This window comes from Ochotona curzoniae, unplaced genomic scaffold (assembly GCF_017591425.1).
Source record: "Ochotona curzoniae isolate NIBS_2020 unplaced genomic scaffold, NIBS_Ocur_1.0 scaffold_3890, whole genome shotgun sequence".
Lineage (NCBI taxonomy): Eukaryota > Metazoa > Chordata > Mammalia > Lagomorpha > Ochotonidae > Ochotona > Ochotona curzoniae.
The window spans coordinates 16,184,551-16,202,835 of NW_024467115.1; the positions used below are offsets into that span (position 1 = coordinate 16,184,551).

Sequence of the window (18,285 nt, forward strand, 5' to 3'; positions counted from 1 at the left end):
AAACGGGATACCAGCACATGCAAGGCGAGGACTTTAGCCACTAGGCTACTGTGCCAGGCTCTACTTAAGATATGTTTTAAAGTTTTAACTATTTATGTGAAAAGCAGAAGAAATGAGAAAGGTTTCTCCTACCTACCAACTTACTACACAAATGCTCACAACTGGCACAACTGGACTGTGTCAAAGCCAGAAGCTGGTACTGACACTAGGTCTTCCAGATAAGTGGCAGCTGAACTACCTGAGCTATCTCCCAGGACACAGCTGTTCAGGAAGCTAAGTAGAAATACAGCCAGGACTTGATCCTAGGCATTCCAAGACTGCAAACAGATGTCTTAAGCATTATTACCAAATACCTGTTGTTGCTTTCCTTTACCACCCTGCATTACAGATAGATTTTTTCCCCACAAAAACAAATTTTACAGAAGTATTTAGAATCCTAATTAGCTAATAAATATCACTCTACCAGGTTTGTTACATGGCTTAAATACTAGTTTATTTCCACTTAAAAATCTGTTTGTTACAAGAAGGTAAAATAATACCTCTAATCAACTTCAATAAGGAATAAGTAAATATTGTGGAGTCATGTGCAAAGTGACCACTTACATGGCACTTAATCTGCCAAGAATTATTGTCAGTTACAAACTCTTAGGATACAATCCACTTCAAAATAAGAGCCTGTATATATATAAATCTAGTAGATGAGACACATACTAATAGCTCAAAATTACCAAAATGTCTGATCAACGCTCAAGATTAAAAAAACAAATTCAGCAGCTGGGGTAATTCAAGTTTTAAAATCGATCATAAAATACAGCTTGTTATTTTTACAATCTCTTTATCATCAGTATTACGTGTTTGGAAATAGCAATTACAAACAAAATCTGAAGACATCACAGAAAATCAAGAAGTGCTTGGTCAAGAATAATGAAGACACACTGAGCCCTCTTTTTCCAGCAGAATGCTAAATACAAAAACATAAAACAGGGCTAAGATTATTGAAATGTTATTCTAAAAACCAGAAGGAATGTCAAAAACAAATGAAATGCATAATGACACAGCTGCCAGAGAAAAATATTTCTTTGCTGGGAAAAGGCTGTTTCATTTTCAGTTAAGAAATATTTTTTGGCAAGAACTATTAATATCTGCATCATTTTATGCAAAAGATCATAATCCCTAATTAGCAACTTTCTTTGGTATTCCTAAATTCTATAATTATGAATCTTGCTTTATTCTTAGCATTACTAATTTCACTCCAGTGGTTTCCTTCTCTAAAGCAGTACTTCCAACATAAGTACACATCGGCACTACCTGGCGATCATTGTGAACGTACACACTCAAGGACTGTCAGCAGGCCTAGTGAAACCACAGCACCTGTATTCTGATAACATTCCCTTCCCCCTGCTGAATGCTTGTTGTGGACAAGTTCTTTAAGTCTAAGACACAAATGAAATATATTATTCTACAAACTTGAAGAGCTCTTATTTGATCTGGCCAATCTGAAACTACCATTGCAGAGCACACAGCCATCTGTAGCAAAAAGGAGAATTTCACCTTTCATTGCTTAATGTAAAAAAGAAAGCTAAAGATACTTGGTAAGATTATCTATCCAAACAAAATGCAGCCATACTGGAAAACACTTTGTATGTATTTATTTTAAAATACACACTTATGACAAACCATCCCAAAAATGTATAAAAATAATTTCTGTATAAATCCAACTTCGATATTTACATGGTCCCTTAAAAGATTTTCATTTTATTTTCATCAAAAATGTATTTCAACAGCCTCCACGGTATTCTTAAGTCAGGAATTTAAAGATTTTTCTAATAGAAAAATTTTTGTATTCACCTACAGAAAAATAATGATACTGGGAATGATGTCAACAATACTTTTAAAATATAATTCTATCTCAGCTATGCTATACCACACATAAGATAACCCTCATACTAAACTATAATAATCTCATGTTGGCTTTTTTTATAAAGAATAAAGCACAAAAATACTGCATAGAGGAAAATAGCTCATTTTAAAACTTACAAATTGAATATCAAACAAAAATATCTGAGGTCTGATTTCACAATATCAAGTGTTCATATGCCCTTTGTAAACATACACTCATTAAAGGCTAACAAGTTAGACAATTATTACCAAACAAGAGTAAAAACAATCATTTCAGTGCAAAAACATATTATCAACTGACCTAAGATAATTTTAATATAAAATTCACAACTTGAATCCCATAATATGAAGTGATCCTATAAAGACTACATTAATGTTAAATAAAAAGCTCTACAACAATGATGAGATTTTCCTTTTGTTACTATTCTCTAGTAAATGCTTGCTTTTGATGAGCTTTTACAATGTCATCAGGAGATGGTGATTTGAAGTCAAATGGTGTTATTGCTACCAGAGGACTTATTTCTTTGTCCTTTACATCCTGGACCTGTCTACTATAAAGAAAAGTCTTGTAGAGGTCAATGGCACGTCGCTTGTGGCCTTTCAGTGGGTAACGAAGACACAGTGTTGAAGCAAAAGCTGAAGGTCTAGCAGCAAGGGCCTTGGTCCAAGAAACGGAAAATGGTGTTCTTCTACTCAGAGAGCCTTTTTCGTTTTTCTTAACATCCTTAGTGGAACTGGAATTTTTCCCTACCCTTGAACTTAAAACTTTGGTTCCTGATGTTGGAGGAACTAATTCATCTACCACAGGCTTTGGAACAAAATCTGATGTTTTTATAAGGACACTAAGATCAATATTTGAATTTATCCCAGGAGATTTCATTTCAGATGAACCTCGCTCCAAAGAATCTTTCTTAATCTGAGAGCTGTCTACAGCAATTGTTTCTGCAATCAAATCAGAAAGTGACAAATTCTCAAGGTCTCTTGCAGGAGAAGTTTTATGAAATGCCAAAGATGACAGAGATCCTGATAACTCTGATATTTCAGTTGAAGACTGACAGTGGTTTGCCAACTGTGACAAGGGAAAGGATCCCAAACTTAAATCTGAGAAACTGGAAGATGAGTGCTGGCTACAAAGATCAGATAAAGTTAAACATTGACTTGGACTGGTCTCTTGATGTTCCTGAAACAGTTCAGCCAGGGATGTACTTCCATGCTGGGACAACTGTGAACTGTCCTTTTTTAAAATGTGATTCTTGGCACTTGGCCCAACCAAAGAAACACTTCCAAGCTCAGTCTCTTTATCAGTATTTAGATTATCAAGAGTCATATTTTCCAATGAGCTAGTTAACTGTATATGATTATTTAAACTTGCTAAATTCCTTTGTTCTGGAATGTTTTGGAAATCAGGTGGTAAATTATTTGAGTTATTAGGTGGTGTGTTCTTTATCATTAATGACTGTAAGTCTGGTATTCCTCTGAATGCAGAATCATCTTTGGAAACACATTCCGATACTTGATGGCTCAACAAATTAGCATGTGAATTTTTTGAAAGCAGATTTTCCAAACTATCTTTGGATGATAATCTGACTGGCGGCTGACTTGTGCACAAATCTCTCGGTGTATTATGAATTAAGTCAGCTACTGAAAGCTCTCTTGTTAACTTACATGATTCTAGTTTCTTTTCACTTTGGGGTCTTTCAAGTTTCTGTTTTCTGTGGGGTAAATAGTGACTTGGTACCATTGAAGGCTTATGATACACTCCATATTTTGCTACTGAACTAGATAAATCAAAGGATCTGCTACTGCAATTCAAATGCTTTCCTGATTGACAGTAAGAATTTTGAGTATTATTGGCTGAAACTTCAGAGGAAGAAAATAAGACTCCTTACCTTACAAGAGCCATTAATTTCCAGATGAACAGATTGACATATGCAGAAGACAGCCACAGCAACCAAAAGGAAAAATGAAATGAGGCATTTAATTACTAAATGCTTTCTTTTGCTTATGACATGAATAAAATACTTGCTCATTAAGTGAACACTCTACAACAATAACAAAGGAATATTATCTACTATCAACAGTCTAAAGTGACTTCCTAATATGCTCACTGACATGTACAAATACCAGCACCAAGTCAGTCAATTGTCAGTTGGTTCCTGTTACCCTGGCAGAGTCACGCGGAGGTCTTGGCCTCTGGGTTCCACTGACCTCTCCTGTCGTGTGGAGTGTGGACATTTAGAGTAGAACACGCACGGCTTCCCTGCCTCTCCCTCCCTCCCTGTCACTCTGCCTTTGGAATTAATTAATAAGTAAATCTTTCTTTTTTTTTAATTTTTCAAAAAGTTCTAATCTTAAATGATTTAATAATGTAATTCAATTAAACATCAAGGCTGCCTCAGATTCAAAATACCTGAAAAATTTAAAAAAAAAAGCTCAATTTCTTCTGCACTTGGCTCATTAAATAAGCTAGCAAACAAACAGCGCTCTGTAATGTCTACTGATCTGGGATACACTGTGAATACAGATGATATGTCAGGTAAATGTCCATGATGGTTACTTGAAGATACACACTCTTGACTCCTACTTCAGTTGAAACACTGCTTCACAGTAAGATCGTTTGCAACTTTGTTACACCAAACATCTAGGCCACAAGTTATAAAAAATATCAACTCAGTAAACAACCATGCTCCCAAGGACAGACAGAAAATCAACCACTAGCTCCCTTCTTTCTTCTTCCAAATTTCAAATCTAATCCCCAGTCTTACAAATTTAAAGATGCTATGAGATGCAGGACTAATAGGTTATGATTCTTATTTATTAAAACCTTAATGAAATGGGCCCAGTGTGTCAGCCCAGAGGCTCAAGTCCTTGCCTTGTCCGCAGCCCCGCTTCCTATCCAGCTCCCTGCTTATGGACTGCAAAAGCAGTTGAGAATGGCCTAAAGCCTTGGGACCCTGCGCCTGCTTGAGAGACCCAGAAGAGGCTCTGGCTCCTGGCTTCAGATCGGCTCAGCTCCAGTCGCTGCGGCCACCTGGGTAGTCAATCAGCAGAAGAAGATCTACCTCTGTCTCTCCTCCTCTCTGTATATCTGACTTTCCAATAAAAATAAATCTTAAAAAAATCCAAATAAAATAAAATTATGTAATAAGTGCAGATATTTTTTAAATTAGCTGCCTAATTATTAATTTCCATCTCCAAAAAAACTGAAGTTAGCCAAGATACTAACAAGAACAGAAAGTCGTCTTCTATCTCATTTTATCTCCCCTAAGTTCTGATAATTATGCAAACAAGTAGTAAAATAACCAAAAAGAAAAAAGGAAAACAGGTTACAACAGAGGGAAAGAAATATAGCAGTCAGCTTTAAAAAGCCACCCACTAGAAAACCTGATACTCATCAAGAATTAATTATATCAAAAAAGAATTAATTATATCATAAAAGAATTTCTGAAGAATTCAAGAAGTTTAATTTTTTTCTAGAGTAAATTTTTTTTCTTTAATAGCTCAAAAAAGCAAATTAAAGCTCCCTTTAAAAATATGAACCACATAAAATAATTAAAAGAGAATGAGTAAAGGCATACCTTTTGCTGTCTTTCCTGAAGATACTACTCCATCACTCTTGTCCTTCAAATTTGGCAGGTTATCTTGTTCTAGAACCACTGACAAAGCCTTCTGTACATCAAACTTATTTTTCAGTACCGCCTCAATCAGTATTTCCTCTGGCACAGCATCTCCAAGTACCTCTCTCATGTGATCAAGGCATGAGTAAAGACGAGCTGGAATAGACAATAACGATCAAAAACCTAACAGCAACGACAAAATCAGAACTAAACAGTGCTATGAAAGGATTTTCCATCTTCACATCTGACAAAAGGATCTGAAACCTTTACAATTTAACTTCTTTGCAGAAATTATCTACAATGATCATATTTTTACCAATAACACTATTTTCCCAAATCACAGGAACAAGTTCATTAACTAAGAAATCCCTATAGAGGTGCTGTGATGCAATAGGCTGGCCAACCACTTGGGACACCTGCATCCATATCTGAGCACCAGTTCAATCCCAGCCCCTCTAACTCGCCTCCTGCTGATGCATGCTGGAGGCAGAGGCGGCTCAAATCCATGGATCTTGCACCCAAGTGGGAAACTAGGAGGAGGCTCCCAGCTCCTGGCCTTCTGGCTGTTGGTCATAGGTTGGCTAGCTCTGGTCAATTCTGTCATCTGGGAACTGAATCAGGAGATGGCCAGTCTCTCATTGAATCAGCAGATAAAACATCTCTCTTTCTGTGCGTGTATGTGTCAATTTCTCTCTAAATCTGTCCTCCAAACAAAACTAAATTTCTAAAAATTGCATGGGCAAAATGCAGGACTGGCGTTATAGCATAACAAGTTAAGCAACTGCCTACAATGCCAGCACCCCACGAGGGCACTGGTTTGAGTCCAAGCTGCTCCACCTCCTATCCAGCACCCCTTGCTAACGGACCTGAGAGAGAACTGGAAGATGGTCCAAGCACTTGGGACTCTGCACTGACGCAGGAGCCCTTGGAAGCTCCTGGTCTCAGCCTGGCCCAGTCATCGTCCACTACGACATTTAGGAAGTAAACCAACAGATGCAAGATCTCTCCTCATCCTACAACTCTGTCTTCCAAATCATCAAATCTTTAAAAAAAATAAAAATAAATAAGTAAAATAATCGAATAATAAAGAAAACCTTATTAAGAGAGAATTAAGTGGATAAGAATATTCATCTTAAAAATAAAAAATGAAGCAATAGCCTATATTGCTTAAGAACTTCAATCTTCTGATGCCTGTTTTAATTTAAAAAATTATTAATAATATTAATTAATGTGAAATCTTAAGCTTTATGTACTTAAAATCGAAAACAGAAACTCGTACCCAAGACTTAATAAACATATTTTCAAACACTTGAAAGTTCTCACACTGCTATTATATCTGTCCTTTTTTATTCTCACATTAACTCCTTGAGCATGACATAGTCAGCAATCTGTAGTAACTTATTAAGATTAAAAATCATGACACTAGGCCTGGCACAGTGGACTAGCGGCTAAAGTCCTCACCTTACATGCACTAGGATCCCCACATGGGCACTGGTTCTAATCCCAGCAGCCCCGCTTCCACCCAGCTCCCAGCTTATGGCCTGGGAAAGTAGTCGAGGATGGCCCAAAGCCTTGGGAACCTGCACCCACATGAGAGACCCGGAAGAGGGTCTGGCTCCTGACATCAGATCAGCACAGCAATGGCCATTGTGGTCACTTGGGGAGTGAGTCATTGAACAGAAAAAATTTCTCTGTCTCTCCCCCTGACTTTGCAATAAAAATAAATCTTAAAAAAAAAAAAATCATGACAGCATCAGGTCACCAACAACCAAAACAGAATTGAGGTTTTCAAACTCCCTATTCCACAAAACCATTTCACAAAACGCAAATAATATTGCATTTTACAGGCTTACTTGTGACACAAGCACTTTCCTAGCAATATTCTCACTTTTAAAAAAGGGAAGTTTTTCCTATTGCCCTATTTTATAATTATTTTAAATAAATTCAAATATCTAGGCAATTGTTTTTGCTTCAGTCTATGATTTTAACATATCAAAAAACTATAATAATATAAATTCATGAGTTATTAAGACTGAAATAAAATGCTTAGCATAGCTAGCCAGCATCAAGGTCTCTTCTAATTCATTATTGGAACAATTTCCCATACATACCAAGAGGCAGCAAGGGATTTTGGCTCATATCCTATTGTCACTTACTAGCCTGTACAATCTCAGGAAAATTACTTTCCTTCTCTTCTTCTTTCCCTGTAAAATGAGGACAACGACTGTCCTACATCATCAGGTGGTTGGGAAGATTAAACATTTTAATATCTCACCAGTATTCAGAATGGTGCCTTGACAAAGGTAACTATCATCAGGGCTAGCACTGTGGCACAGCACATTAAGTTACCGATTGCAATGCCGGCATCCCATATGGGAACAAGGTCAAGTCTCAGCTGTTCCTCTTCAGACCTAGCTCCCTGTTAAGGTGCCGGGAAAGCACATACTTGGGCTCCTGCTGCTCCTGTTGCCCATGAAGCTAGACCTGAAAGGTTTCTAGCTTCAAGCAGACCACTGCAACCATTTGGGTGTGTGTCGGCAGATGGAAGATCTCTGTCTCGCCCTCTCTTACTTGTGGGCAATCGTTCCAGGCCCTTGCCCTGCTGCCTGGATGGCGTGGCCTAAGCCTAACCTTCCCTATGGCCTGAGAAACAGCTTTCAGTGTGACCTCCAACATGGCTACACAATCAAGGGGAGTATATGTGGAACATGACCTCTGACATGACCAGAAGATCTAGGGAAATGGACGTTGTCATACAGCCAATTACAGTGTCTTCGGTGGGCGTGGGGTCTGCTGGAAGGCTCCTTCCTGCCCTCCCCTTCTTTACCCTTTAAAATCTGTAACTTGTGCATAATAAAGCTGACATTCCTCACCAGCTTGTCTTCGGTAGTTCTTGCGGCCAAAGGCCACTGTCTGTCTGCCTCACCCTCAGTGACCTCGCGGCCTGCTGGCAGACCTAAAACCCCGAGAATTACTGTGCAGTAAATAAAATCTTTAACAATGGGAGAAAGTTAGCTATAATCATGGTTATTGTCATCAGTCCTTACATAGGTCAGGCTGGAAGGACTAGCTTTCCTTCCCAAACATCACTTTGGATTTCACTCCATCATTGTCAACTGAAGTAAACAAAGCACTTAAAGGCAAAGACTTCTACTCTGTTGCCACATTCTCAGCCCACCATGTTAACCATAATACAGGTTTATAAATACAGTTCAATATTACTGAGTTCATAAATAGTTCTCCTGTGCCTTTTTTTCTGAAATTTTAAACGTACTTACAGAGTTGATAAGGAAATTCTATGTCTACTATATCTGTTATTTCACTTTCTACTTTCAAGCTTTCTGAACTTGCTGTATTTTTCTTTTTTTCCATTTTTTTATTTGATCAGCAGTTGATATGTACTTTACTGACTTATTCAAGATCAATTCAGATTCCTTCATTTTCCTAGTTTGAAATTATAAAATTTCTATGATAAAATTATAAAAATGTCTGAGCACCAGTTCAAGTCCCAGCACCTCTACTTTCAGGCTCCTGCTAATGCATCTTAAAACCCCTCATAGGGTCCGGCGCGGTGGCGCAAGTGGTTAAGGTCCTCGCCTTGCACGCCAGGGATCCCATATGGGCGCCGGTTCTAATCCTGGCAGCCCCACTTCCCTTCCAGCTCCCTGTCTGTGGCCCGGGAAGGCAGTCGAGGACGGCCCAAAGCTTTGGGACCCTGCACCCGCGTGGGAGACCCGGAAGAGGCTCCTGGCTTTGGATCGGCATAGTATCAGCCGTTGTGCTCACTTAGGGAGTGAATCATTGGACGGAAGATCTTCCTCTCTGTCTCTCCTCTCTGTATATCCGCCTTTCCAGTAAAAACATAATAAAAATAAATCTTTTAAAAAAAAAAACCCTCATAGAACACAGTCCTCCTTCAGAGCACAAATCACTCCAGCCCTCCTCAACACCGCAGCAGATGGCATTCCTGTTACGTCACGATATGCAAGTTCCGCTATCAGTCTACGGCCGAGCTGATGCTTGACACAATGTCATCTTTGAAACTTATTTATAGAAGAAACACAAAATATAAATATCTTTATTAATCCAACAGACTTGAAAATAAGCCAACGGAGAACCAATGTCATCATAATTTAAAAGTTTTATCTTTAAATGTACACAGATGTGAAAAATCAGGGCACATATTATGGTCTTAAACTTTTTTCAGTCTTTTGCCACTCAGTGTCTTTGTCAATGAAGACACTTCTATAAACTAATTATATGTTCCACAAATTGTTTTTATTAAACAACAAATGTTATTTAATGTTGCTATAACAAGTCACTGTAGCTTCTCTCTTACGGAAAGAAAAGTCAAAGAATGGGACAGTTCAATCAAAAGTTGCTGCTACTAAACAATAATCAGTTTTCAACCAAAAAGTTGAAAGTTTATTATATACTTAATAAAATGGGGATTTTTCAAGATATAATTGATGTTTGTATCATTACTGTCCAGTCAGCTAATAATAATCAAACTAAAATGGATACATTTTGGTGGATTTGGTTATTAATTACTTTTTAGTGAAGAAATACAACAGTCAACTTTTACAGTATACCTTGATCAATTTCACTTAGCTGATGGCTTAAAACAGAGTTGGAAGGTTGTTTCAGATCTTCATAATCATAGTCTTCTACAGGTTCAGCAACTGAAGGTTCGTCACGTCGTGAGTAAATAAACTGAGCAGCTAAAATATAAAATCATAGAATACAGTATAGTCAGTTCCATTAACTTTTTATCTCATCCTTAATCTACTGCGTTACATAAAACTTTTAGTACAGATTTCACAAAATATAACAATGTTGCTTATTTAGATAACTAAAAAAGAACTCAGCTAATTTCACTTCACAAAAACTGCTTATTTTGTTGAGTCCAAGAGTTCACCAGGTCTTTCTTAACCTTCATACACTGATATGGAAATGAATGAATGACATATCTAACTTTATCAGTTATCAGCATGTGGGACTCTACAGTGACAGTGCCATCCCTCAAAAACATAGCTGGACTACTAAACATCTCAATTCAAAGAGGACAGATTACCAAGGTGTCACTATCTAAGAAATGTTCAAGTATCACAAATGAACTACAAATGAGGTAGGAAAAAGTCATCAGGCACATTCTAAGTGCACACAGGCTCTCTGAAGACCTCAGTTCTGGAGATTATATTGAGTTGTGAACAAATGAAATCAAAGGATACATTAGGGGGAAATTGTCAACAAAAGGCAAAATCTTTAATAAGGGGTTTTACAATACGTAGCTTTCTTTCAGAACATGTAACATGCTGCTTACATTTGGCTTTTGCATGTTTTTAGGAAGCCATTACTAACAACATAAAAAATTAACCTATGACCTAAGCGAACACCTACACTCAGAAGGCCGCGGCATGAGAGCTTTCTATTCACAGGGTAAATCAAGGACCTTACAGACTAGCAGGAAAGCCAAAAAAGTAAAGTGAAATTATTCTAAAACTCAAATAAGTAAAACAGATAAAAATGCTGCAGAAGCACAGATAATCATGAAATTCTGCAGCAACTGATACGAAAATATGTAAGAATATAGGAACCTAAAACACAAAAGTAGAAAAATACAGACCTATAAAAACAATTCAATCTACTCTGCTAAAATACATTTTTTTTCCTCATACTAACAGACAGAGGAAGAATGAGGATACTGAAGATGCTTCAATGGATGAAATCCTTCCCCCAACACTTCAAATTTGTATCACCACATAAAGGTAGCAGATATGAAATCCAGTAATACCAACCACATGGATTCTTATACTGCAACTACACCATAATTCTACCCAGCCTCATTTTGCACCACTGTGCTCAATCTATCCAGGCATCCTGACTCAGGAGTCCATTACTGCCCAGTACTCTTAGATCTGTAAAGGCTGGTTTGACATTCGTAACTTTCTCATCAGTTTCAACCTTTATTACATCTCCTTCAATGAAGCTCTCACTTCTTTTTTTATGAAAAGCCCACATTTACTGAACATTAGAAAGCTATTTCTCTTTTCAAACATGCAAGCCCTTTTAAGATTCCTGTTTCTGTTAGTACTCTACAAATCAAGCAATCAGACCAGGCTCTACTTTTTAGGTAAGTTGTGATTTTTAGCATTTAACTTTGAAGATCACAAAGTTTTCAAGAATGTACATATTTACTTATATCCACATATGTGTATAAATACATACTATCCCTATTTTGCATGATAATAATAGAGTAATGAAGTCAGATGACTTCATAAATTCTCTTATAGGGACACATTTTTTTCACGTGCTTAAAATCTTAAAACTTCAGCTATGCCTTACTATCAAATAGCATCTCAGCGTAACGCAGTACCTTGATTAACAAAACCTTTTGTCCTGAAGTGGTCTGTAAAATATTGGTACATCTCACAACCAACAGAATCTTAGATATAATAAAATGTGATAGTATTTAAAAATGCAGTTAGATCCATTTTTTACCCGGTGACTTACAAACTGCTTTACCAGCTTTAATAAACTGCATTAAGTTTAGTCAGAAAACATATTTTCATCAATTTTTTCTGAGAACTGTGAGGAAGAAACTGAAACGAAGAACAAATCCCAAAATAAATTGGTGCAGTGGGCAAGACACAACTTGGGACACCCGTACCTCATACCAAACACCTAGATCAAGTCCCGGGTACAAGACTGACTCCGATTCCAGCCACCTGGCAATGTGCACCTGGGAAGTAGCAGTAGATGACTCAAATACTTGGGTCCCTACCACCATGTGGGAGGCCCAGACTGAACCCCAGTTCCTAGGTACTTGGAGAAAGAACCAGAAGATGAAAGGTTTCTCTCCTTCTATAGCTGTCTGTGTCTTTCTCTCTCTCTCTCTCTCTCTCCCCTCTACCTCCAAAATATATTAAATTTAAAAATTTAATATTTATTTTTATTGGAAAGGCAGGTACATGCGTCCCAAGGCCTTGGGCCATACTCTACTGCTTTCCCAGGCCACAAGCAGGCAGCTGGATGGAAGTGGAGCAGCCAGGATAGGAACTGGTGCCCACATACAATCCTTATGTATGCAAGGTGAGGATTTAGTCATTGAGCTATCACACCAGGCCCAATTTTTTTAAATTTAAAAACAAAAATCAAGTGAGACAAGAAAGCAACAAGTGTCACTTAGGAAATAATGACAGAGACTAGAACATTCTCAATGTAAAAATTTCTACTGTACTTCCTAGGGGTCAGGGGACAGGGGAGCAGTATTCCTATCACTACCATGTCCCACAAACACACAAATTCAATTCAGACTTAAGCCACTGTTTCAGAAGTACAGATGATTAAATTTGCTAGGCAAATCACTCTCAGGAGGAGGAAAAACAGTCTAAACTTTTGGAGTACTCATGAAAAACCAAAAGGCGATAATTGCAATAAAAATAGAAAGTAACAGTGGTGAAAAAAAAAATAATTGCAAAATGCTATTCTTCATAAACTTTAACAGAAACAGTTTCTGAAAAAATACACATCTGTAGTGATTCTTAAATTTAAGGTATTTTGGGGTTGGCATGGTGGCACAGCAAAACTAGGGCTCCACTTGTGGCACAGGCATCTGAGATACCCTACTTCCAATCCAGCTCCCTACTTATGGCCTGGGAAAGCAGAGCATGACCCACGTCACCCATCCACTGCACTCCCATGGGAAACTGGGAAAAAGGTCCTGGCTCCTGGCTCCTGGCTTTGGATCAACTCAGCTCCAGCCACTGCAAACATTTCAGGAGGAAACTAGCAGATGAAAAATTCATTTTCTGTCTCTGTTTCTTTCTGTCTCTCCTTCTTTCTCTACTTTCACTCAGGTTCGTCACTAATGGCCTGGGAAAACAGCAAAAGATAGCCCAAGTACTCGGGCCCCTGTACCCACTTGGGAGACCTTTAGCCGCTAGGCCATGCCGCCGGGTCCCCATGTGGGAGACCTAAAAGAAGATCAGGCACCTGGCTTCACATCAGCCCAGCTCCAGCCACTTTCTCCATTTGGACAGTGAACCAGCAGGAAAAAATCTCTCTTTTCAATCTCTCTCTCTCTCTGCCTCTTTGCTTCCCTCCCTCTCTCCCTAATTCCTCCCCTTTCTGTAAATCTACCTTTCAAGTAAAATAAATCTTTTAAAAATAGTAAAATTCACCTGTTGATGGAGAAATACAGTAGTCATCCTCCACAGACTGACCATATAGATCATCATCTTCAAAATCTGAAACAAAAACAAGAGACAAATTCATTTACAATTTTTTACACTGTCCGCTATTGATGCAGAAGTATCTGAATTCTCCCCCAAATAAATTGCTCATCAAAATTAAAGGGACCTGGGATATCTACTTTTCCAAAAAGTAAGAATTTCATTCAGAAAGTATTCATTGAAATTCTTCACATAAACAGGCATCTATGGCTCTTCAGTGTTTAAGCTAAGTGAGTTTTAAAGTTTTCCACATTTTCAACTCATGAACAAAATTGAATTGTCTTTCCAGTACTGACACAGAACTGAAACAAGCAATCCACCAAAGTTTTTCACTAACTGCCCTCCTAAAAACTAAAACAGCTCTCCTCCATAGCAGCCAAGAACTGGGTAAGCTCTTCGTAAACTTGCCTTCCCTTAAACACTATTATGCTCACTCCACTGACGTCGACAAATGCCTGTTTTCCTAATGACTAGGATATGCTCTCTGATCTGATTTTCCAATGCTGTTCCCTTCTTCTAGTTCAGGTCCAGCATAAATATCACCCATTTACAGAAGTGTCCTCTGACAACCGTAAGAAGCACACCTCTCTGTCATCATCACACCCCAGCACACCCTCCATGGCGCCATTGCTGCTCCCAGCACACCCTCCATGGTGTCATCATTGCCCCCAGCAAACCCTCCATAGCGCCATTGCCGCCCCCAGCACAGCCCCCATGGTGCCATTGTCACCCCCAAGCACACCCTCCATGGTGCCATTGTCGCCCCTAGCATACCCCCCATGGTGCCACTGTTGCCTGCCCCCAAGCACACCCTCCATGGTGCCATCATCATTCCCAGCACACCCTCCATTGTAGTGTCCTTAAAGCACAGCCACCTGTCTCACCCCATCAGTCTATCAGCTCCTTCAGACCAAGACTTGGCTTACCCAACTACTTGGCACTAAATTAACATTTTTTGTATGTTAATATATCAAATTATTTGACACTAAAATAAACAAGAAAGGCCCGGCACGGTGACCTAGCAGCTAAAGTCCTCTCCTTGAATGCACCGGGTTGCCATATGGGTGCCTGTGCTAATCCCAGTGGCCCCTCTTCCCATCCAGCTCCCTGCTTGTGGCCTGCAAAAGCAGTCGAGGACGGCCCAAAGCCTTGAGACCCTGCACCTATGGCGGCAACCTGGAGGAACTTCCTGGCTCCTGAGTTCAGATTGGCATAGTACCGGCTGGCGGTTGTGGTCACTTGGGGGAGTGAATTATCAGACAGAAGATCTTCCTGTCTCTCCTCTCTGTATATCTGACTTTCCAACAAAAATAAAATAAATCTTTAAAAAAAAACCCACAAGAACCATGAGTACATTCACATAAATGTTATTCTTCAGTCTTTCAGTATCTGACAAATACTAAAGCTATGCCAGGAACTATTAGACTCATCTGTGACACAGCAGTAAGCACACTTCAATTCTTTCCAAACCAGAATTTGACTGAGAACACAGACAACATAACAGGCAATTACAAACCATACGGCAAGTGCTCAGCCTGAGAAGCCCAAGCAACTGGTAACAAACAACAAAACTAGAACTAAGAGCGGGATAGCTAGGGAAATGTCACCAAGCATACACTATCCAAATCAATTCCACAGGATACAATTAGTTAATTTCTAAGAATTTTCACTCAGCAGATACACCATGCTCCTGGCAAAGATCAATTAGATCAATGCTACCCCTGGCTGAAACCATAGGGGCTGGCATAGTGGTGGAGCAGGCCAATCCTTCACCCATAAGCATGGCATTCCATAAGGACAACAATTTGTGTTCAGTTGTTCCACTTCAGATCCGTTCCCACATGAGAGGCTGGAAAGAAGCTCCTGGCTTTTCCTCAGGCTGTGGCAGCCACTGGAAGAGTGAACCAACAGATGACGGATCCCCAACTTTCCTTGTCTCTGTAAAAATCTGCCTTTCAAATAAAAACAAATCTTTAAAAAAAAAAACCTTCCCAAAACATGGATAACATACAATAACTTATTAGATTTCAGTGCCAAGTTAACAAGCAATAATGTGTTAGTAAATAAGGCCCCATTTACAAATATGTATATTTAGATGCTAAAGGTAATAAGTATGCTTTCTACCAGGTCAGTCTGTCAATACTGAAATTGATCCTCAAAGTGCCACAATGTATAAAAAGATGAAGAGGATTATTTTTCTATCATCTTTGTAAAGGGCCTCATTTCCACAAGATTTTGGAGTTTTTACTACACATGTATTTTGCCTGGCATTGGAATAAAGTATGAATTTTGTTTTCCTTGATTTCTAAATTAGTAACTGAAGCAGTCACATAAAGTACCACCCAAAAACCAAGTACTTACAAAGAAAAAGCAGGAATTAAACAGAAAATCCCATCAAGTCACAGAGAACAAACTCTCTCATGAGGTTCTATCACTTACAGAAAATTCCAAATTATTATTTTGAGTCCAAGGGAATGTTTAACTCAGAAGAGAAATACATTGCACTCTGAAGACAAGCAAAACTTCTGTAAGCAGGAAAAAGGAATGGCCCTCCTAGGAAGGAACAGACTGGTTATGATGTCACCAGCCATTCCAAAGCAACATGGTGACAGGACAACATGACCTCACTGGCCAACGTGAGAAGACACTCCCACTCGCTGAGGCTTAGCCCTCTCCTCTTCCGTCTTCCCTCACACAGAAGCCCTGCAAAAACACCCCCAGTTCACTCCCAGTTGAGCATTCTCACTCAAGTGGCCCCCACAGTTCTCTGTGAATACCTTTTGCAGCGCCTCACACACTCTAGTCACCTAATAGCAACTGGTACTACCTTCCCAATTAAATTATCCTCAATATCCCACGTACTCCAAGCACTCAGTGTTGCTTAAGGAAATGATAAGGAACTACTACAGAAATGACTACAGAATAAATATTCATGCTCTTTATCCTGTATTTGTAAAACTGTCTCCCAGTCTGAAGTCCCAGAGAGTACTCCACACGTAATACCTACATCCACTTACAATATTTACTTAAAAGGGTTTCCATTCTCAAATGAACCCCAGAAAATTCACAGGTGCAGGACACACTGGGTCACAGCTTCCAAGTGTAGTGCAAGATGTTAGCAGCCCTCTGTGAGAACACACTGACAGTGTTCTAGCATCATCGACTGGGGTTGCCAGTTAACGACCAACATACTATACACTACAACCTCTGCACATTACAAAGCAGTAGGTCTTTATTCTTGCCTGCAGTCGTTCATAATTGTTTTTTGTTTTCAGTCTGTAGGCTGCAAGGCAAGTCCTGTAACCAGCCACCACTTGAAGGGAGAGGAGCTCTACTCTAATGGCATTCACACACATACACACACACACATTCTGCTTTGTTGTTGTTGTTGTTGTTAATCACTAACTCCTCTCCCACGCCCTCCTTTGCTATAGCACTACTGCTTCATCCATTTCAAAACTCGCCTACAGTAAGCATTACCAGCGAAGGTGAACAGGATCATGTGACCCACTCACTCTTTGGTATGTAGCTTGCTTCTTTTTTTTCTTTTACTGTCATCTATGGTTCCTATTTAACACTCGCCAAAAATATTCTTGCAGCAGAAACTAACTGAGCTAAATATATGTGACTATACCATATATATATATATATGGAGTGTGTGTGTATATACTTTTTTAACGTACATGTAAGACAATTACATCGGGTCTCCGACTTAGGCAGTAAGTCGACTCATATTTACAAGTAAGCTGCGGCTCACGAACACGTTTTAGAGGGGATACAGAGGAGAAAGATTACAGAGAGGCACCTGCGTGGGAAACAAACCCGAGATGGGATCGTGTTGACGTGTCTATCACCCGATCGCGGCTCCCAAACGCCCTTCCCTGTGACTGTGGGCGACACTTGCTCCTCCCTCGAAAAGATCTACCTAGGAGGGCGGAAAGTCACACCTGGTCGCCCCTCGCGGGGATTCAGATGTCCTATTACTTGCCCCATTCGGGCCTCTCCGAATTCTCGCCCGGCACCTCTGTCTTAACTCCCAAATGGAAGTGGATAACAGCGGGCTGGGATCCCAGCTGGAACGGCAAACGGACTTCTCGGAAGGACCCCGACACCTACCTTCATCATAATTATAGCCTCTGACGTTCCGATGTCGGGCCATGGCGGCGAACGGGAGTTTTCCACAACCCCTTCCCAAACACCCCTCTCAGATACTGACAAGGCGCCAACTGCGGCCAGGCGACCACTCGTACGCCATCTTGGCTTCCGCCAGGCCTCTGTCCCGAGCGCATGCGCAGGCGCCAAGGCTCCTGCGCACTGCACTACGGCAGCCTCACAGGGTCATTGCCCGCCCCACCACCTCCGAGGAGGCATGCGCAGTCGCGAACTGGAGAAGGATGGGAGAGTACGTTTCCCTTCGGCCCCGCCTACAAGAGGTCTGATTGTCGAGTGTTTCAAGGGAAAGCCGGTCAGGTAAGCTTTGCGAGAGCGAAACACTGCGAGTTGAGGATTATTTCCCAAATTTGGCTTTTGATAAA

The 18,285-nt window shown here is 39.7% G+C and overlaps 2 protein-coding genes across 2 annotated transcripts in view; both read right to left on the reverse strand.

Annotated features, from left to right (window-relative positions):
• HBS1L (HBS1 like translational GTPase) overlaps window positions 1-3,810 on the reverse strand; it is a 70,715-nt gene extending 66,905 nt beyond the window's left edge. The window contains exon 1 of the mRNA XM_040965489.1: window positions 3,789-3,810. The gene's annotated coding sequence lies outside the window, so the exon portion shown is untranslated. The remainder of the gene's footprint in view (window positions 1-3,788) is intronic.
• LOC121146168 lies at window positions 472-18,040 on the reverse strand. Its single transcript, XM_040965487.1, has 5 exons — window positions 17,867-18,040; window positions 13,700-13,765; window positions 10,109-10,237; window positions 5,478-5,672; window positions 472-3,783 (listed from the first exon to the last, which is right to left on the reverse strand). Exons 1-5 carry the CDS (start codon window positions 17,907-17,909, stop codon window positions 2,321-2,323), a joined length of 1,896 nt encoding a protein of 631 aa, XP_040821421.1. The 5' UTR covers window positions 17,910-18,040; the 3' UTR covers window positions 472-2,320.
• Window positions 18,041-18,285: the final 245 nt, after the last annotated feature.